The sequence below is a fragment of the Myotis yumanensis genome, unplaced genomic scaffold (genome assembly GCF_028538775.1).
Source record: "Myotis yumanensis isolate MYYU_CA2020_CCGP unplaced genomic scaffold, mMyoYum1.0.hap1 SCAF_19, whole genome shotgun sequence".
In the NCBI taxonomy this organism is placed as follows: domain Eukaryota; kingdom Metazoa; phylum Chordata; class Mammalia; order Chiroptera; family Vespertilionidae; genus Myotis; species Myotis yumanensis.
In genome coordinates this window covers 11,041,170-11,058,002 of record NW_027223770.1, presented here as the reverse complement: position 1 = coordinate 11,058,002, position 16,833 = coordinate 11,041,170, and the positions used below count along the sequence as shown (strand labels likewise).

The 16,833-nt window shown below is 52.3% G+C and overlaps 1 protein-coding gene across 5 annotated transcripts in view; it reads left to right on the top strand.

Annotated features, from left to right (window-relative positions):
• KDM2B (lysine demethylase 2B) overlaps window positions 1-16,180 on the top strand; it is an 88,680-nt gene extending 72,500 nt beyond the window's left edge. For 4 of the 5 annotated variants that reach the window (XM_070399163.1, XM_070399164.1, XM_070399167.1 and 1 more), the window contains 11 exons: window positions 970-1,194; window positions 7,917-8,060; window positions 9,090-9,176; window positions 9,351-9,611; window positions 9,790-9,903; window positions 10,502-10,540; window positions 10,714-11,393; window positions 12,205-12,368; window positions 12,454-12,615; window positions 13,420-13,638; window positions 14,839-16,180. In XM_070399163.1, the coding sequence (XP_070255264.1) occupies window positions 970-1,194; window positions 7,917-8,060; window positions 9,090-9,176; window positions 9,351-9,611; window positions 9,790-9,903; window positions 10,502-10,540; window positions 10,714-11,393; window positions 12,205-12,368; window positions 12,454-12,615; window positions 13,420-13,638; window positions 14,839-15,020 (2,277 nt within the window). In that variant the 3' untranslated portion in view covers window positions 15,021-16,180. The remainder of the gene's footprint in view (window positions 1-969; window positions 1,195-7,916; window positions 8,061-9,089; window positions 9,177-9,350; window positions 9,612-9,789; window positions 9,904-10,501; window positions 10,541-10,713; window positions 11,394-12,204; window positions 12,369-12,453; window positions 12,616-13,419; window positions 13,639-14,838) is intronic. The other variant, XM_070399166.1, reaches the window with a different exon arrangement.
• The last annotated feature ends 653 nt before the right edge of the window (window positions 16,181-16,833 follow it).

The following is a 16,833-nucleotide window of genomic DNA, read 5'->3' as shown; positions in this document are numbered from 1 at the left end:
GTCACGGGGGAGGAAGGGTTTGGAGCCCATTTCGAGAAGGGCCCGGAAGTCAGGGCTCCGTAGGGTTACTGTCTCGTTCTCCTGGGTTTATTGAGCGCATTCTATGTCCATCGTCTTGTGGAAGGAAAGCGGTGACAAGACACCCTTGATCCCTGCCTTCCTGAGCCCCTTGTCTCAGAGGGAAGGCCTGCTGACAGGCAGGGATGATAGTGCTGTGAGGGCCGTGCAGGGTGGCCAGGGAGCCCTGTGGGAAGAAAGCAGTGTGTGGCTGGGGCCTGCAGGAAGAGTAGGCGGTAGCCATGTGGCGTGGGGAGGGTGTTCCTGGCACAGGGAACAGGCTGACCGCTGGCCCCATGTGGCCTCTCTGGGGAGGCACAGTCACAGGGCCTGCCCTCCAGCGTGGGGCCGCGGGAGGGTCTTGAGCCAGGGCGTCCGTCAGAAGCCGGGGTGGCCGCGGTGTTAGGTTCCTGGGGCTGCCGTACGAAGAACCACAGCTGGGTGGTTTAAAGCAACAGCAACTTAAGTCTCCCGCTCGGAGGCCCGAAGTCTGCCCTCAAGGTGTGGACAGGGCCGTGCTTGCTCCCAAGGCTGTAGGCGAGGATCCTTCCGCATCTCTTCCCGCTTCGGGCACCGACTGGCATTTCTCGGCTCCTCGAGGCATCACATCGCCCGCTTCTCCCTGTGTCTTCACATGGGCTCCCTCTGGGCTGTGTCCCAATTGCCCCCTTTCACGCGGACACCAGTCAAGTTGGGTTGGGGCCCATCCCATGACTTGGCTTTAATTCGGTTACCTCTGTAAAGACCCTGTCTGCACATAAGGTCCCATTCTGAGGTCCCGGGGTTACACGCTGACATATATATTTGGGGGGGGGGTTGGGGGGGATACAAGCCAACCTGTACTGCCGTCTGCTGGGGGTCTGGCCCGCCCTGCAGCCTCGCATTTCACCGGTCCTGTGTGTTCTCCTGCAGAACCGGGCCATAGGGAGGCCCAAAGGGAAGCTGGGCCCCGCCTCCGCGGTGAAGTTGGCCGCCAACCGGGCCACAGCGGGAGCTCGCCGGCGCCGGACGCGATGCCGCAAGTGCGAGGCCTGCCTGCGGACCGAGTGCGGCGAGTGCCACTTCTGCAAGGACATGAAGAAGTTCGGGGGCCCCGGGCGGATGAAGCAGAGCTGCATCATGCGGCAGTGCATCGCGGTGAGTGGCACGAGGGGCCTCCCGGCGCCGCAGGACCGGCGCAGTGCTCCTCTGCAGGAGACCCGCCGCCCCTACACCGGGCCGCCGCCCTACACCGGGCCGGTCTGTTCCTCTGCTTACAGAGAAGGTTCCCGCGGCAGAAACTCCCGAGAGACGCGCCCTCGGGAAAGAAAGGGGCTGCGATGAGTGCTGTTTTCAGATTCCACAGGGCAGAGCTTCCTGCCATGTGCGCAGGCTCCTTTTTCTTCATCGTCTGATGGTCTTACACCTCCTTCCTCCCCTAGATGACCGGGTGCTTTGAAGTCTCTGCCATTAGGGAGGTTAGGGCAGCCTATCCCGTCTGTGACCCCGTTGCCAGCATTTATGATCCAGCTCATGTAGGCCCTCCCTTCCTTCCTGTCCTACCTTCAAAGTCCGAGGTCTGGGTGGAAGGTCAGTGCTCCTCCTGAAGGGGCAGCCCCCGAGAAAGAGGCTGATTTATGGGGCTCCGGCCGCCGCAGAGCCTGGCCAGCCCTCCCCACCGCCTGCCTCCCCTCACCTCGGGCGGTGCCCCAAGACAGGTCAGTGGACACAGACTCTGACAGCTTGGCATGGCCCATGGTCTGCCTGTGGGTTCCCTCCCGCACGCACCCATGCAGTCTGCTTTCCCTGGGGTGCTGCTTTCCAGGCCCGGGGGTCCTCCCTGTGGGGGGAGGGACAGGATCCTGGGCGAGCTACTCCCAAGGCCCAGCCTGGCATCCGTGAACACCTCCCCCTTGTCCCTCGACAGGACACACTGTGTTTTTTTTTTTTTTTTTTAAATATATTTTATTGATTTTTTACAGAGAGGAAGGGAGAGAGATAGAGAGTTAGAAACATCGATGAGAGAGAAACATCGATCAGCCGCCTCCTGCACATCTCCTACTGGGGATATGCCCGCAACCCAGGTACATGCCCTTGACCGTAATCGAACCTGGGACCCTTCAGTCCGCAGGCCGACGCTCTATCCACTGAGCCAAACCGGTTTCGGCAGTGTGTTTTGTTTTTTATTGTAAAAAATACATAACAAAATTTACAATTTTAACTTTCGTTTTTTTGGCAAAATAAATATATTTTTGTGCTATATTCAATACATATGTATAAGGATTTTTGTGGGGTTTTTTTTTTGCATAAGAAACATTTTATTCGTACTTAAACTTACTAAAAGTCGCTAAGCTCCAATAAATTATCACAATATATTTTCACTTTCCTTTTTCAAAATTTTAGTGTTACTTGTACTTATTTCCTAAACAAACAGGCAAAAATCCACTCCCAGATCCACACAACCAAATAAACAGATGTATCAATTTCAGTGCACAAATAAAACATTTTCCTTCTGATCAAACAGGTGGTTTATGTTCACCAATTATTTTTTATCTCTATTTTTTTAAAAGGTTTTTTGGGGGATTTGTAAAATATAGTTTCCATTCAATATTATTTTGTATTGGTTTCAGGTGTACAGCATAGTGGTTAGACAATCATCTACTTTACACAGTGTTCCCCCTGATATTTCCAGTGCCCATCTGGCCCTGTATGTAGTTAGCACAGTATTATTGACTATATTTCCTATGCTGTATTTTACATCCCCATCATTTTAACCAGTTTTAAGTGTATAGTACCGTCATACAGCCTACATGCCCATTGTTGTGAAACCGATCTCTGGGACTTTTTCATCTTGCCAAATGGAAACTCTATATCCATTAAACCACAACGCCTCTTTCCCCCTCCCCACCCGCCAACCCCTGGCAGCCACCTTTCTACTTTCTGCTTCTCAGCAGGACTACTTTAGACGCCGCGTGTGAGTGGAATCAGACAGGGTTTCTCCCTCTGGGACTGGCTTATTTCATCCAGCATAATCCTCTTACGGCTCATCCACGCCGTAGCCTGTGGTAGGATTTCATTCTTTTTAAAGGCTGCATGCTATTCCATTGTGTGTTATCTACTGCATTTTCTTCATTCTTTCCTCTGTCCTTGGACATTAAAGTTGCTTCCACCTCTTGGCTGTTGTTAATGATGCTGCGATGGGCATGAGTGTGCCGATACCTCTTTGAGGTCCTTTTTTGAATCTTTCGTATATATTCCCAGAAGTGGGATTGCTGGATCCTATGTAGTTCTATTTTTTTTTTGAAGTTTTTGAGGAACCTCCACACTGTTTTCCATCGTGGCTGCACCATTTCGCATTCCCACCAACTGTGCACGAGGGTTCCAGCTTTCCCCACGTTTCTTGTGTTCTCCACAATTTCTCGTTATTTCCTGTTTGTTTTTATTTTATTAGAGTGGCCATCCCAGTGGGTATGAGGTGTGATATCTCATGACGGTTTTGATTTGCATTCCCCTGATGATGAGTGATATTGAGCTTCTTTTTGTAGGTTCAACACGTGATGACGTCTGTGGGGCCTTTTTGGAGAAATGGCTTGAAGTCCTTTGCCCAATTTCTAAATTGGGTTGCTTATGTTTTTGTGGTTGTGGTGGGAGCCCTTTGTATAATTTGGACATTAACCACTTACTCACATAAATGATTTGTAAATATTTCCTCCCACCCATAGGTTGCCTTTTCACTGTTGATTATTTCCTTTGCTGTGCAGAAGTTTTTAAGTTTCATTGCTTCTGTTTTTGTTACATGTACCCAGGTCATTTGAATGGATTTCAGGGAATTTGAGATCCCCCTTGAAATTAAATACAGATTTTTATCTGTGTGCATGCGTGGGTGCATTTTTGTAGAGAGGTGGTCCATGTGACTTGTTGTGTTCTGTCGGGATTTGAGAGGTTGTCTGTAGAGGCTGTTGTTTTTGAAAACAGTGTCACCTAAAACTGGGTGTGTTGGCCATGACCTGGGACTGTCTCTCCTTTTTAGCCTTGTTTTTTCTCTTCCTCCCTCTCCCTCCCGCCCAGTGTCCCAGGCCCAGTTAGAGGAAACCTGTCTCTGCTATCACCTATTCTTTTTATATATATATTATTGATTTCAGAGGGAGATAGAGCCCAAGCCAGTTTGGCTCAGGGGATAGAGTGTCGGTCCTGCGGACTGAAGGGTCCTCCCTGGCTCCTGCAGGAGGCAACCAATTGATGTGTTTCTCTCACGTCAATATTTCTCTGTCTTACCCTCTCTCTTCTAAAAATCAATGAAAAATATCTTTGGGTGAGGATTAAAAAAAGAGAGAGAGAAATAAAAATCATCAGTGATGAGAGAAAACCATCAATAGGCTGCCTCCTGCACACCCCACACTGGGAATTGAACCTGCAACCCGGGTATGTGCCCTGACCAGGAATCGAACCATGACCTCCTGGTTCATAGGTCGACGCTCAACCACTGAGCCATGCCAGCCAGGCCTATCACCTGTTCTTTGAGGTTCTGGTCCTAGTCCGGTACCTGGCACAGTCAGTGCTGGTTGAAGGAAACCTCACATTTATGTGTCTCCTCCTTCCCACCCTCATGTGGCTTTTGGAACTGATTGCAAATGCAGGCTTGGCATGACGGGGGGGGGGGGTGGGGTGGGGGGAGGCTATGGGGGAGGCTTCTTACTCTTCTTCCAGCCCTTCCACTTTGTCGGATGTTTCACTACCCGTCTTCCTCTTCTGGGCCTTCTCTCTCGAGGTGCCAGAGCCTCCCTCTTCCCACAGCAGCCTTCCCTTTGCCCCCTCTCCACGAGGCTTCCCCGCAGACCTGATCCCTTCCCACCGTCCAGCACCATCTCCAGCTCCTGGGCTTCCTCTCCTGGATCTGTGCTTCCTTTTGTTTCTACCTCTCATCACTCTTTCCGTCAGACGCCTACCCCATCCTGGACCAGCGCCCTCAGTGTGTCCCAGTGCGCTCCCCTCTTCTCTCCTCTCTGAGCCCAAATTCCCCGGCTCTGTGCCTCCTCCAGCACCGCCTCTGCTGCTCCCAGCAACACCTGGACACGACTTAGCTCCGTTTCCCTAGAATTCCTGCATGATCTGCCTTCATCTTCCTAAAAACCTTGAGGAGCAGCTGTCTCCCTCATCACTGTTCCCCTCTCGGCCACTTGCTTCAGGCTTTAGCAGATGTTCCTTAAGTATTTGTTGAAGGAATGATGATTCTCTTACCTTCCTTATGTTCTATTTATTTGAATTTCAATGTTTGTGCCATTTTGTAGATTTTTTTCCCACTGGGATGTACAGTGGCGTATATATCTGTATATCCCTGCGTACTCGAAGCTTCTCTAACTCAGTTTATTAAATGTTGCCTGTGTGGTTCCTCTGGATCCCTGTGCCAGGTGCTGGGAGCCAGGTGTGTAGAAAGGCAGCGTGTCAGGGCAGGGGGTTTAACGGCCTTTCCCCTCTTCAATATCATTAGGACCCAAAGAGCTTTTGCTTCTGTGGCTTATTTACTTATTAAAATGACTATATTCAGAATTAACACTGAACTCATTAAAAAATAATAAGAAATCCACTGCGTGAAAACATAAATAACATTTTTATGAGAAGTAACTACATCTTCCAAACAAAAATGGTTAGTGGAAAGAATGGCAATGTGTTCTGTTTTTGTAAATCTCTTTCATGCCTGGTCTGTTAGAAAAGACCTGGATGTTCGTATCTGTTTCAATATTCATTGTATTGCGGTGTTTTAGAGGAACCATATGAGGGCTGTCTGGCCTCACTCAGGTGCGTGGCTGAAAAGGCAGGAGTGTTTGTAACGGTCATTTCAGATCATCGTGGGTATTTTTTCAGGTATTCCACCCGCACTCAACCGTGGCAGTTTCTTAAAGGTTAATTGTAATGTGGACTCTGAAACTGTTATCAATGAACTTTTTCGTAGTTACCTAAATGTCATTCGTTGTTCTTGCCCCTGAAATAGCTCTTTTGCTCATAGATGATGTTGCAACATCATGCGTTAGCCATTTAGAAAATACTGGTGCCCTGAGTTACGCAGCTTTTCTAAACATTGGTGCACAGCGTTGTACAAAAAAAAACAACAACACTCAAAACCACATTTGCTAACACTGCTACCAATCGCGTCAGGAAGGTCTTTGGGAAGCTGTTGGGTCCGTAGTGGCTAACGTAAGTTTTCTAAGATTCTAATTTCTGTTTGAAAAGTCGCATCGTATCATTTGCAGCCCAAGCTGTAAGTTATTTCTCTGGAAACAACAGGCTCCATAATAATGCCCATATCCATGGGCTTTTCTAAAAGTCCTTCCAAGTAGAATGATGTTCTGGAGGAAGTGGCCAGCGAGCCCTCAGCTTGGCCACGTGAGCGCTTCTGCTTCAGATGGCCCCGCTTGGCGTGCGGCAGAAGCACTTCCCTATTTTGTCACACAGAATGGTAAAGGGATCAAGGGCCAAGGTCTCATTTATTTGTTTTATTTTATTAAATTTATCTTTATTGTTGAAAGTATTACAGATGTGTCTCCCCTCTGCCCCCATTGACCCTCTACACCAGGGGTCCTCAAACTTTTTAAACAGGGGACCAGTTCACTGTCCCTCAGACCGTTGGAGGGCCGGACTATAGTTTAAAAAAAACAAACTATGAACAAATTCCTATGCACACTGCACATATCTTATTTTGAAGTAAAAAAACAAAACGGGAACAAATACAATATTTGTATTTGCATGTGGCCCGCGGGCCGTAGTTTGAGGATCCCTGCTCTACACCCTGCTCCCTCCCCTCCCCAGGCCTTCACCGCACTCTTGTCTGCCCATGGGTTATGCATATATGCACATAAGTTCTTTGGTTAATCTCTTTTTCCTGCTCCCACCTTTCCCTCTGAAATACCTTAGTCTGCTTCATGCTTCAATGTCTCTGGATCTATCTTGTTAAGGGTCAATGTCTTAATAAAATTAACCATTTTTGCTGCTTCATCAAAGACACTCTTAAATGAAACTGGTGATCTTTTTAATGACTGCGTGGCCGGGAGTAGCTCAGTGACCGCTAGTGCACTGTGAGCCCGGCCCCGTCTAGTGCCATCGCCCAGCAGCGCATACCGTCAACACTGTGAAAAAGGCAGATAATGTCTTAGTATCGTTCTTTTTTAAATATGTTTTATTGATTTCAGAGAGGAAAGGAGAGGGAGAGAGACATCAGTGATGAGAGAGAGTCACTGATTGGCTGCCTCTTGCACGTCCTCTACTTGGTATGGAGCCCGAAACATGGTCATGTGTCCTTGACCAGAATCGAACCTGGGACTCTTCAGTCTGCAGGCCGATGCTCTATCCACTGAGCAAAACTGGCTAGGGCTTAGTATTGTCCTGAAGGGGGTTTTGACCTACCTCCCAGTCCTCCTTGTGAAGGTCTTGGGGACCCTGGAGTCCATGGCCTAGGCTTTGATACCCCTGGGGAAATTCAGCCCCAGCCCCCACAGAGCTGGACTCACTCCCCACCTCCTCCAGGTCTCTTCAAGTGTGAGGCCCTCCCTGACCTCCACGTTTCAGACTAGCCCGCCTTCCACCCCTAGCCCTAGCCCTGCTTGCTGTATTTTCCTCCATTCCCCTTGCCACCATATAATATACTGTATTCTCCACTTTGTCCTCCTCTCTCCAGTAAGATTCAAGCTCAGGATGGCAGAGGCGTTTATTGCTATACTCCCAGCGCTACGAGTAGTTAGTACCTGGCGCACAGAGGTAGTCGTGTTAAGTCTTTGAATGAGTGACTGAATGAATGACAGTGGCAGGCCGGAGGAGAGTAGCTCATGCCTTTGCCCCATTCTCCATGGGGTCCCGGCCCCTGACTTCTGCTCTCCCCGGTTCTCCAGCCAGTGCTCCCCCACACCGCCGTGTGCCTAGTGTGTGGCGAGGCGGGGAAGGAAGACACGGTGGAAGAGGAAGAAGGCAAGTTTAACCTCATGCTCATGGAGTGCTCCATCTGCAACGAAATCATCCACCCTGGATGCCTTAAGGTGAGCGGCTCCGGGGGGCACCTGGCTATGCTGCTCGACACCCCTCCTCGGGGCCTCTAGTGTTGGTGAAGCTCGGGGGGCAGGGGACACTTAGATTCCTCCCATGGAGGGCCCTCACATCGGGGTGATTCTGTGTGTCAGACACGAGCTGAGGGCAAGAAGGGTCTGGAGTAGCTCAGACCTCACGCACAGGTGCAGGGCTCCCCCCACCCCCAGGCAATACCTCAGAACTACAGAGTTTCCAGAGGCTCCACCTGGGCCAGAGGGAGACGCTGGCTGGTCAGGCTGCTTGCTGGGACCCTGGCTCGGAGCTTCTGACAGAACCGGGGCCTGGCCAGGTGAGGGCCCATAACACTGGGGGATTGTGTTCCTGGGTGCCGGGGACCTGCCCTTGGTGTGTGCAGCAGGGCTGCCGTCTGGGGGCGGCCGTGCTGTACCTGCCTGTCTTGGGCAGCAGGTTCTTCCTTTGAAAGGAAGAGACTGTTGTGGGCTGGCACACAGCTTCTGTCCCAGGAGAATGTCAACATACCTGGTACTTCCCTGTCAGCTTGTGTGCATCTGTGTGTTTAAAGAGGTCAGAGTGGGCCTGCCCCAAATGGTACCTCGGCCCTGGGTGTCCCCTTTCCCTGGGTGGCCTAACCGGTCTGTGGTGACGCTCACCGCCCCCTCTCTCTCTCACACACACACACACACACTCATTCTGAAGGGGACGCTTTGCTGTTCCCAGAGTTTGGAAGTCAGACCACCACGTCTTAATTGCCTGGTTACTTCTCTCTCCCAGATCAGAAGCTCCTCCAGGGAGGGGATAGCAGGTCTGACTTGCTCACACCCAGCACCGCCCCGTACAGGGCTAGTGAATGAATTCAGAGTCACCTGTCTTAACCACTCTTGTTTTCTTTTAGCCAAAGATGGGCTGGAAATGGCATTGGGGATGGGGGATGGGGACGAGGTGGGGGGGAAATTAATGCTCCTGGCAGAGGTGGCCTCTTCCAACCCCCTCCCTGTTTGCTGACTGGCTGTCCCTGGCAGATTAAGGAGTCAGAGGGCGTCGTCAACGATGAGCTTCCAAACTGCTGGGAGTGTCCGAAGTGTAACCACGCCGGCAAGACCGGGAAAGTGAGTGCCGGGCTCCCAATCCCAGGGGTCAACCCGGGAGGGACGGGCGGACGTCGGCCTTGCCAGTCCAACCTGTGCCCACATGGTTGGCTGGTGGGTGCTCTAGGCTCAGGGCAGGGCGCTGGTCCAAAGATATACAGTGCGCCTGTCCCTTCTCTCTTTTTGGCCTACAAGCAAAAGCGTGGCCCTGGCTTCAAGTACGCCTCCAACCTGCCCGGCTCCCTGCTCAAGGAGCAGAAGATGAACCGGGACAACAAGGAAGGCCAGGAGTCGGCCAAGCGGAGGAGCGAGTGTGAGGAGGCGCCCCGGCGCCGGTCGGATGAGCACCCCAAGAAGGTGCCCCCAGACAGCATCCTGCGCCGAAAGTCAGACGATGTGCACCTGAGGAGGAAGCGGAAATACGAGAAGCCCCAAGAGCCGAGTGGACGCAAGCGAGTATGTCCTGGGAGGGGAGGGGCGGGGCGCGGGTGGCCTAGCCGGTCCCAGGGGCAGGCGGGGCGGGGGCGGGGGCGGAGGGACCCTGGCCTCTGGCTGCCCTGAGCAGGTCCTGAGAGCCCCGCCCAACAGAAAGGAGGGGGAAACCAGCCAGTCACTCCTTTTCCCACCCCTTTAGGCCTCGACTCTTCAGACGTCCCCCGGTTCCTCCTCTCACCTGTCACCGAGGCCCCCTCTAGGCAGCAGCCTCAGCCCTTGGTGGAGATCCAGCCTCACCTACTTCCAGCAGCAGGTGCGCCCACTTCACCCCGCCCTCCCGACGCCCTGGGGACTTGCCAGCCCCAGGCCACCCCTCCACCCCGAACCCCGCCCCCCTGGTTCTCCAGCCCCCGAGCTTCCCAGGCCTCAGCCCAGATCACTGACTGGGGTCCTGGCGCGGGGCCTCGGAGGCTGAACTGTGGCGGAGCAGCCCTGCGGATCTGGGAAACCTCGGTGGCCCGGCTCCGCCCACTGGCCCTTCCAGCATCAGCCACCAGGTGGCGCCTGGTTCTGTTCTCCCCGCTCTGGCCGTAAAGGCTCGGCTGGGATCCCACAGGCCCTGCCTCCAGGACGCTCCCAGGGCCAAGTCCACCTGAATGGGCCACTGCGTATCTCTGGGTCTGGCCCAGGGTGGGAGGTCAGCTGGGTGGGAACAGTGGGCCACACTACCCTGCCCCCAGCCTCTTCCTTAAAACCAGCCGGCAGGGCCCCCCATCAGAGTGGGTTTTGGGGGGAGGTGCCCCTCCAGCCCCTACTCTAGAGATCACGGACTGGTGGTGGGGCTGGGTGCAGAGGGGACCAAATCCCTCGAGCCTGGGAGCAAGCTCTGCATCCTTTCTGTTCTGTGACAGCTGAAACCTGGCAAAGAAGATAAGCTTTTCAGGAAAAAGGTACCCACTGTCCCTCCCCTCCTCACTCCTCCCCTCCCTTTCCTTCACCTCACGCCTGGACTGGGGCAGGATCCTGGGAAGAAGGTGGGGAGGCCTGAGTGGATGCAGCCCTGAGCGGGGACTTACCTGCCCTTGCCCCCTGCTCACCTGCCCTTGCCCCCGTCCTTCCTCAGCGGCGGTCCTGGAAGAATGCCGAGGACCGGATGGCTCTAGGCAACAAGCCGCTCCGGCGCTTCAAGCAGGAACCGGAGGACGACCTGCCTGAGGCGCCCCCCAAGACCAGGGAGAGCGACCATTCCCGCTCCAGCTCCCCCACAGCCGGGCCCAGCACCGAGAGCGCGGAGGGTCACGACGAGAAGAAGAAGGTGAAAATGCGCCGGAAACGGCGGCTCCCCAACAAGGAGCTGAGCAAGGAGCTGAGCAAGGAGCTCAATCAGGAGATCCAGAAGACGGAGAGCAGCCTGGCCAATGAGAACCACCAGCCCATTAAGTCGGAGCCCGAGAGTGAGAACGAGGAGCCCAAACGGCCCGTGGGCCTCTGCGAGCGCCCCCATCGCTTTAGCAAGGGGCTCAACGGCACCCCCCGGGAACTGCGACACCAGCTGGGGCCCGGCCTGCGCAGCCCACCCCGCGTCATCTCCCGGCCCCCTCCTTCCGTGTCCCCGCCCAAGTGCATGCAGATGGAGCGACACGTGATTCGGCCGCCGCCCATCAGCCCCCCACCCGACTCGCTGCCCCTGGACGATGGGGCGGCCCACGTCATGCACAGGGAGGTGTGGATGGCCGTCTTCAGCTACCTCAGCCACCAAGACCTGTGTGTCTGCATGCGGGTCTGCAGGACCTGGAACCGCTGGTGAGGAGGCAGCGGGCTGGTTGCGTGCCCGGATCTGGGCTAAGGGTGGGCTAGACCAGAGATGGAGTGTGGGTGGAAAGTAGGGTCCCACCTTGAGTCCGTGGTCATGCCCTGCTTCTCTAAGCCCAGTCCAGCTTAATTATCTTCCTCCAAGAGTTCCAGCAGCTACCGCAGTCTGGTCAGTCTGGACTTGTCAAAAGAGGTGAAGCCTGTTTGATTTCCTGACGTAGCTCCTTGGAAGATGAACTGAAGACCAGGTGGAGCCCTGGCCTGAAGTGTTAGCCCAGCTTATTAACAGCAACGGTGCCAGTGACTGACCCTAATCCCAGCTTTGATATTTCCTAGCTTTCTGGCCACGTTATTTACCTTCATCATGAATGGGTACATAACTCTGCTCAGGCTTGTTTTGAGAAACGGTGTATAGAGCAGTGATTCTCAACCTTGGCTGCACATTAGAATCACCTGGGAATCTTTAAAATCCTGATTTCTGAGCCTCATCCTCCGGAAATTGTTTCTTTGTTACTAATGTGATTCCCAGGTGATTCTAATGTGCAGCCAAGGTTGAGAACCACTGGTGTAGAGGGTGTGCTGAGCCCCCATTAAGTGCTTAATGGAGAACAGGTACCAGCACCTTCCAGGGAGGGCCTGAGGCAGTCACAGCAGAGGTGCCCAGGTGCAGGCAGACGGGACCTAAACAGAAGGGTCCAGAGGGTGGAGTTAGGAGCCTGTCCCTGAGCTTGGAAGGTGAGGAGTTGCCACAAGTGAGACCCCCAACTCTGACAGCACCCCCTCTTCTGGGTCTGGCCTCCAGGTGCTGTGATAAGCGGTTATGGACCCGCATCGACCTGAACCACTGCAGGTCCATCACGCCCCTGATGCTGAGCGGCATCATCCGGCGACAGCCCGTCTCCCTGGACCTCAGCTGGACCAATATCTCCAAGAAACAGCTGAGCTGGCTCATCAACCGTTTGCCAGGTGAGTGCAGGGCCAAGGACCCCAAATGTGCAGGTGCGGGGGCTGGTGCATCACCTGACCTGCGACCCCTTCTCTGTTCCCCCAGGGCTCCGAGACTTGGTGCTGTCAGGCTGCTCATGGATCGCGGTCTCGGCCCTCTGTACCTCCAGTTGTCCGTTGCTCCGGACCCTGGATGTCCAGTGGGTAGAAGGGCTAAAAGATGCCCAGATGCGGGACCTCCTGTCTCCGCCCACAGATAACAGGCCAGGTGAGGGGCCAGGCTTGGGGGCAAGGCCATGGGGAGGTGGTGTGACCAAGCTGCGCTGTTGGGTCTGATCTTCACCACAACGGTGTGTAGAGGGTGTGCAAAGCCCCAATTACATGCTTAATGGAGAACAGGTGCCATCTGGTGAGCGTGTCCTCCAGCCTGCTCTGGCCTCTGCCTGTCCCCAGGGGATGCCGGGAGGAGTTTGGCTGCTTTGTGCTCAGTTTGCTTCCGGCACCCAGGGGCTCGGAGAGCAGGCAGAGGCTCTTTCCCACGCGCACTCCAGGGGCTCTCACAAATCCCACTGCTTCTCTGTTAGTTTATCCGGCATTGGCATCGGGCCCCCTGGAGCATCAGGTCAGGGTGGTTGGACAGGGGCTCCCGTGGAGCTCTCCGAGGTCGGGTTTCAGGGGTCATCGCTCCCCGTCAGCAGCTTAAATGAGGAAACCGTTTGGCCCAGTCCTGCTGGGTGGAGAGTGGGCTCTGTGTTTCTAGGTCTTCTGAACTTTCAAGAATCTGTGTGTAAAATTTGATGTATATTTTTTTTTATTGATTTAAGAGAGGAAGGGAGAGGGAGATAGTGATATAAACATCAATGATGAAAGAGAGTCATTGTTTGGCTGCCTCCTGCATAGGTCGGCGCTTAACCACTGAAACACTGGCCAGCCTACCTTCTGATTCTTAACTATTGGAACTGATTCTGACTTTTGGGGGGAAAACACTCAATGATGAACTGAAACCAAGTGTGATGTCTGGCTGGTGTGTCCTGTCAGGTTGATCGATGCCTCTCTCCTCCCTGCCCCTCAGGTCAGATGGACAATCGGAGCAAGCTCCGAAACATCGTGGAGCTGCGTCTAGCAGGCCTGGACATCACCGACGCCTCCCTGCGGCTCATCATCCGCCACATGCCCCTGCTCTCCAAGCTCCACCTTAGTTACTGTAACCATGTTACTGACCAGTCCATCAACCTGCTCACTGCAGTGGGCACCACCACCCGGGATTCCTTAACAGAAATCAACTTGTCAGGTCAGTCGGGGACACCCATCAGGGACTGACCAGCATCCCATGGGACAAGCTGGGAATTTCACATTGGTGCACCTGCTATTATTATGGGATCCCAGTGTTTGGTGTTAGGACATAGCAGTGATCAGACAGATACACAGCCCAGTGTAGAGGGGAAACATGCTGCAGAAGTTATTACCGGATTTGTAATAATTGCTACCAGAAATGCTGGTAGCCGTGAGCACATACAACTTGGTTCCTGGCCCAAAACAAGCGCCAGGGAAGCTTCCCTCAGTGGGTACAGGCTGGCACCTGGCGGGATGAGTGCTGGGGATGGGTGGGGAGCAGTGGGCAATGGGGCAAGGCCTGGCCCAGTAGGCTTTCACTGGGAGTAAGCAGCTTGCTTTCTGCCATTGTTGTCTTCAATCTCATGCACCCTTCCTGACCCTGCTGCCACAGGACCTGTGGTTGGAGAGAAGAAACCTCCAGTGCCCTATGGTTCGGCATCTTGTCGCGCTTGCTGATGGGGAGGGAGTTTGTTTTTAAGGAGCTGGGACATGAGGGACAGTGGCATGATTTTTCTGAAAGAATTCCACATCCTCCATCACTTGTTTTTGCAGCAAGCTTATAAAGAGGGTCAGCCACTTGGTGGGGAGGAATTTGAGAGATTGGTCGAAAGGTTAAGGGGTACCCTTGGAACAGGTGAGGTGTTAAAACCCTCCCACCCCGTCACTTTTCCCATCTAACTGCCCAGCCTTCATTTATTAGTGGCACCGCCTGTGATGCAGACAGCATTCTATTGTGCTGGTTCCAAGTTCATGAATTCCTGTGGCCTTTATGAGATCGGGTTATACTTAACACTACCTGAAATGTGCATCCAAGAATCTGGGCGCGGCTGTGCCGAGATTTTGTGTTGACCCAGGGGATTGCTTGAAAGGGGCAACTCTGATTGTTTGAAAGGCAGTCCGTTCTTTGGTGACTCATGTGGTGCTGTCACTTTACTTCCTTACGCAACCTCCTAACCTGCAGGGACGTTAATAAGACAGGTACTGCTGGCCTCCTGTGCATTACCTACAGGGACTTTGATAAGATCGAGACAGTGCAGGGGCTGGAATATGCTCAAGAGCTCAGTCCAGTTTCTCCGTTGCTGAGCGCCTGGGATTTGGTGGCCTTTGTTCAGGCTCCACATACCCTCCACCTCACATTGTGTCCTCTTCCCTGCAGACTGCAATAAGGTCACTGACCAATGCCTGTCCTTCTTCAAACGCTGTGGAAATATCTGTCATATTGACCTGAGGTACTGCAAGCAAGTCACCAAGGAAGGCTGTGAGCAGTTCATAGCTGAAATGTCTGTGAGTGTCCAGTTTGGGCAAGTGGAAGAAAAACTCCTGCAAAAACTGAGTTAGTCCAGGACTAGTGTGTAAATATGGGGTGGGTGGGGGTAGGGGCAGCGCCAGGGGGAGGGAAAAAGACTTTACAGAAACTAGGGCTTTTATTTTCAATTTGGAACTTGGAACAACAGACCACGGAGTGATCCCATTTTGCAAGTCTTGCCAAGGCAATGCCGTTCCACCACCCGTTTTGGGGATGAGTGAGCTGGACATTTGGGTTATTATGAAGAGTAACTGCACTGCTTTCTGGACCATTTCTAAGGCGTCCTTTACCAAGAAGACATTCCTGTTGGAGAGGAGGATGAACTTTGGAGAAATTCTCTTGCTGAAGCATGAGCTTAGGAGTTTATCTGTTGGGTTTTTTTTGTGGGTTTTTTTTTTTTTTTTTGTGGTGGTGTTATGTTCTGGACACCTCATTCCTTGCAACTCCGGGGTTTTGGTGTCAACATTAAGTGGACCACACAACACATCTGCCGTCTTGACATATTTTGTTTGGTTTTGTTACATCTTACATTATGAGGAATTATTTTTGTACAAATTGTTTAAAAGTTATTTATGCAAGGTTTGAATGCATATCAGTGTTTTTATTGTTTTATGATTGCCAACTTTCCTGGTTTCCTTGAGGTAGGAGAGAACTTACCCTGGACTTCATCAACACAAATAATCCATCTATACATGTGCCCAGACCTGGCCAAGCAGGCTGAGACCTTCCGGTTAAAAGCATGTTTACCTGGAAGCGGAGAGCCTGCTTTGGACGTTAAGAAATTACATAAGCATGTTGTGCATATATGTAAAGTATAGTGGAAGTAAGACACTTTGCCAAGGTTCCCCTGTATAGAATTCACCCTTTTCTCAAAAATTTTAAAATTGAACTTCAACCTTTGCACTCAGGAGGGTTTGCTCCAGCATGAGCTCTTGGACTCTACATAGATCTAATTTATATGGTGAGTCAAGAAGTAGAGTAAATGGCCCAACGTAGCCTTTCTTTTCCTTTTCTCTCTCCTTTGCAGTGTGAGCAGAGTTCTCGTTTCAGGTTTTTTAACATGGCTATTTCCCAGTTGTAAAGATATGCATTCATAAGTGCCATTGTTGTTTGGTGGTGTTTCCCTAGACCTTCTCGACTCAGTTTTACCTTTGTTGAATTTGTATAAACAATTGTACAAAAAAAAAACCCACTCTTGGACTTTGAGGGTTTCTGTTCTAGGAGTGGACTAGACATTTGATTAGAAAGTCTAGGGGCACTAATCTCAACACTAGTATATATTGTTTTGAAGCCAAACAAGCTGACAAGCTGTAATTTCTTATTCATCTGAGAATTGCAGTAGTCCCTTGGGAGAAGGAGAGAGAGAGAGAGAGAGAGAGAGAGAGAGAGGGAAACATTAATGATGATAGAGAATCATTGCCTCATGCACGCCCCCTACTGGGGATCGAGCCCGAAACCCAGGCAATGTGCCGTTGGCCGAGACCTCCTGTTTCGTACATAGGTCGACCCTCAACCACTGAGGCACACCAGCCGGCTTTCCTCATCTTTAGAGAGAGATCTTACTGTTTATGGCTAATAAAGGTAGTGGGAAAGAACTATGCTACACAATGTCCACTTGGTATTTTTACTGTCAAAGGTGGGGGAGGGGGGGTGTGGAGTCCATTTTCTCAACCTCCCATTAGAGGCAACTCGAGGCTACATCCTGTGCTTTAGTAGCCTTGGGCCAGGGTAGCTGGAGAGGCTTGGTTATGATGTAACTTCCCCAGGTGGCAGATGCAGAAACTAGTGAGAAGTAATTTTAGATCTAATGGCAGAGCCTTGCAACCTTGTACTCAAATACAGAAA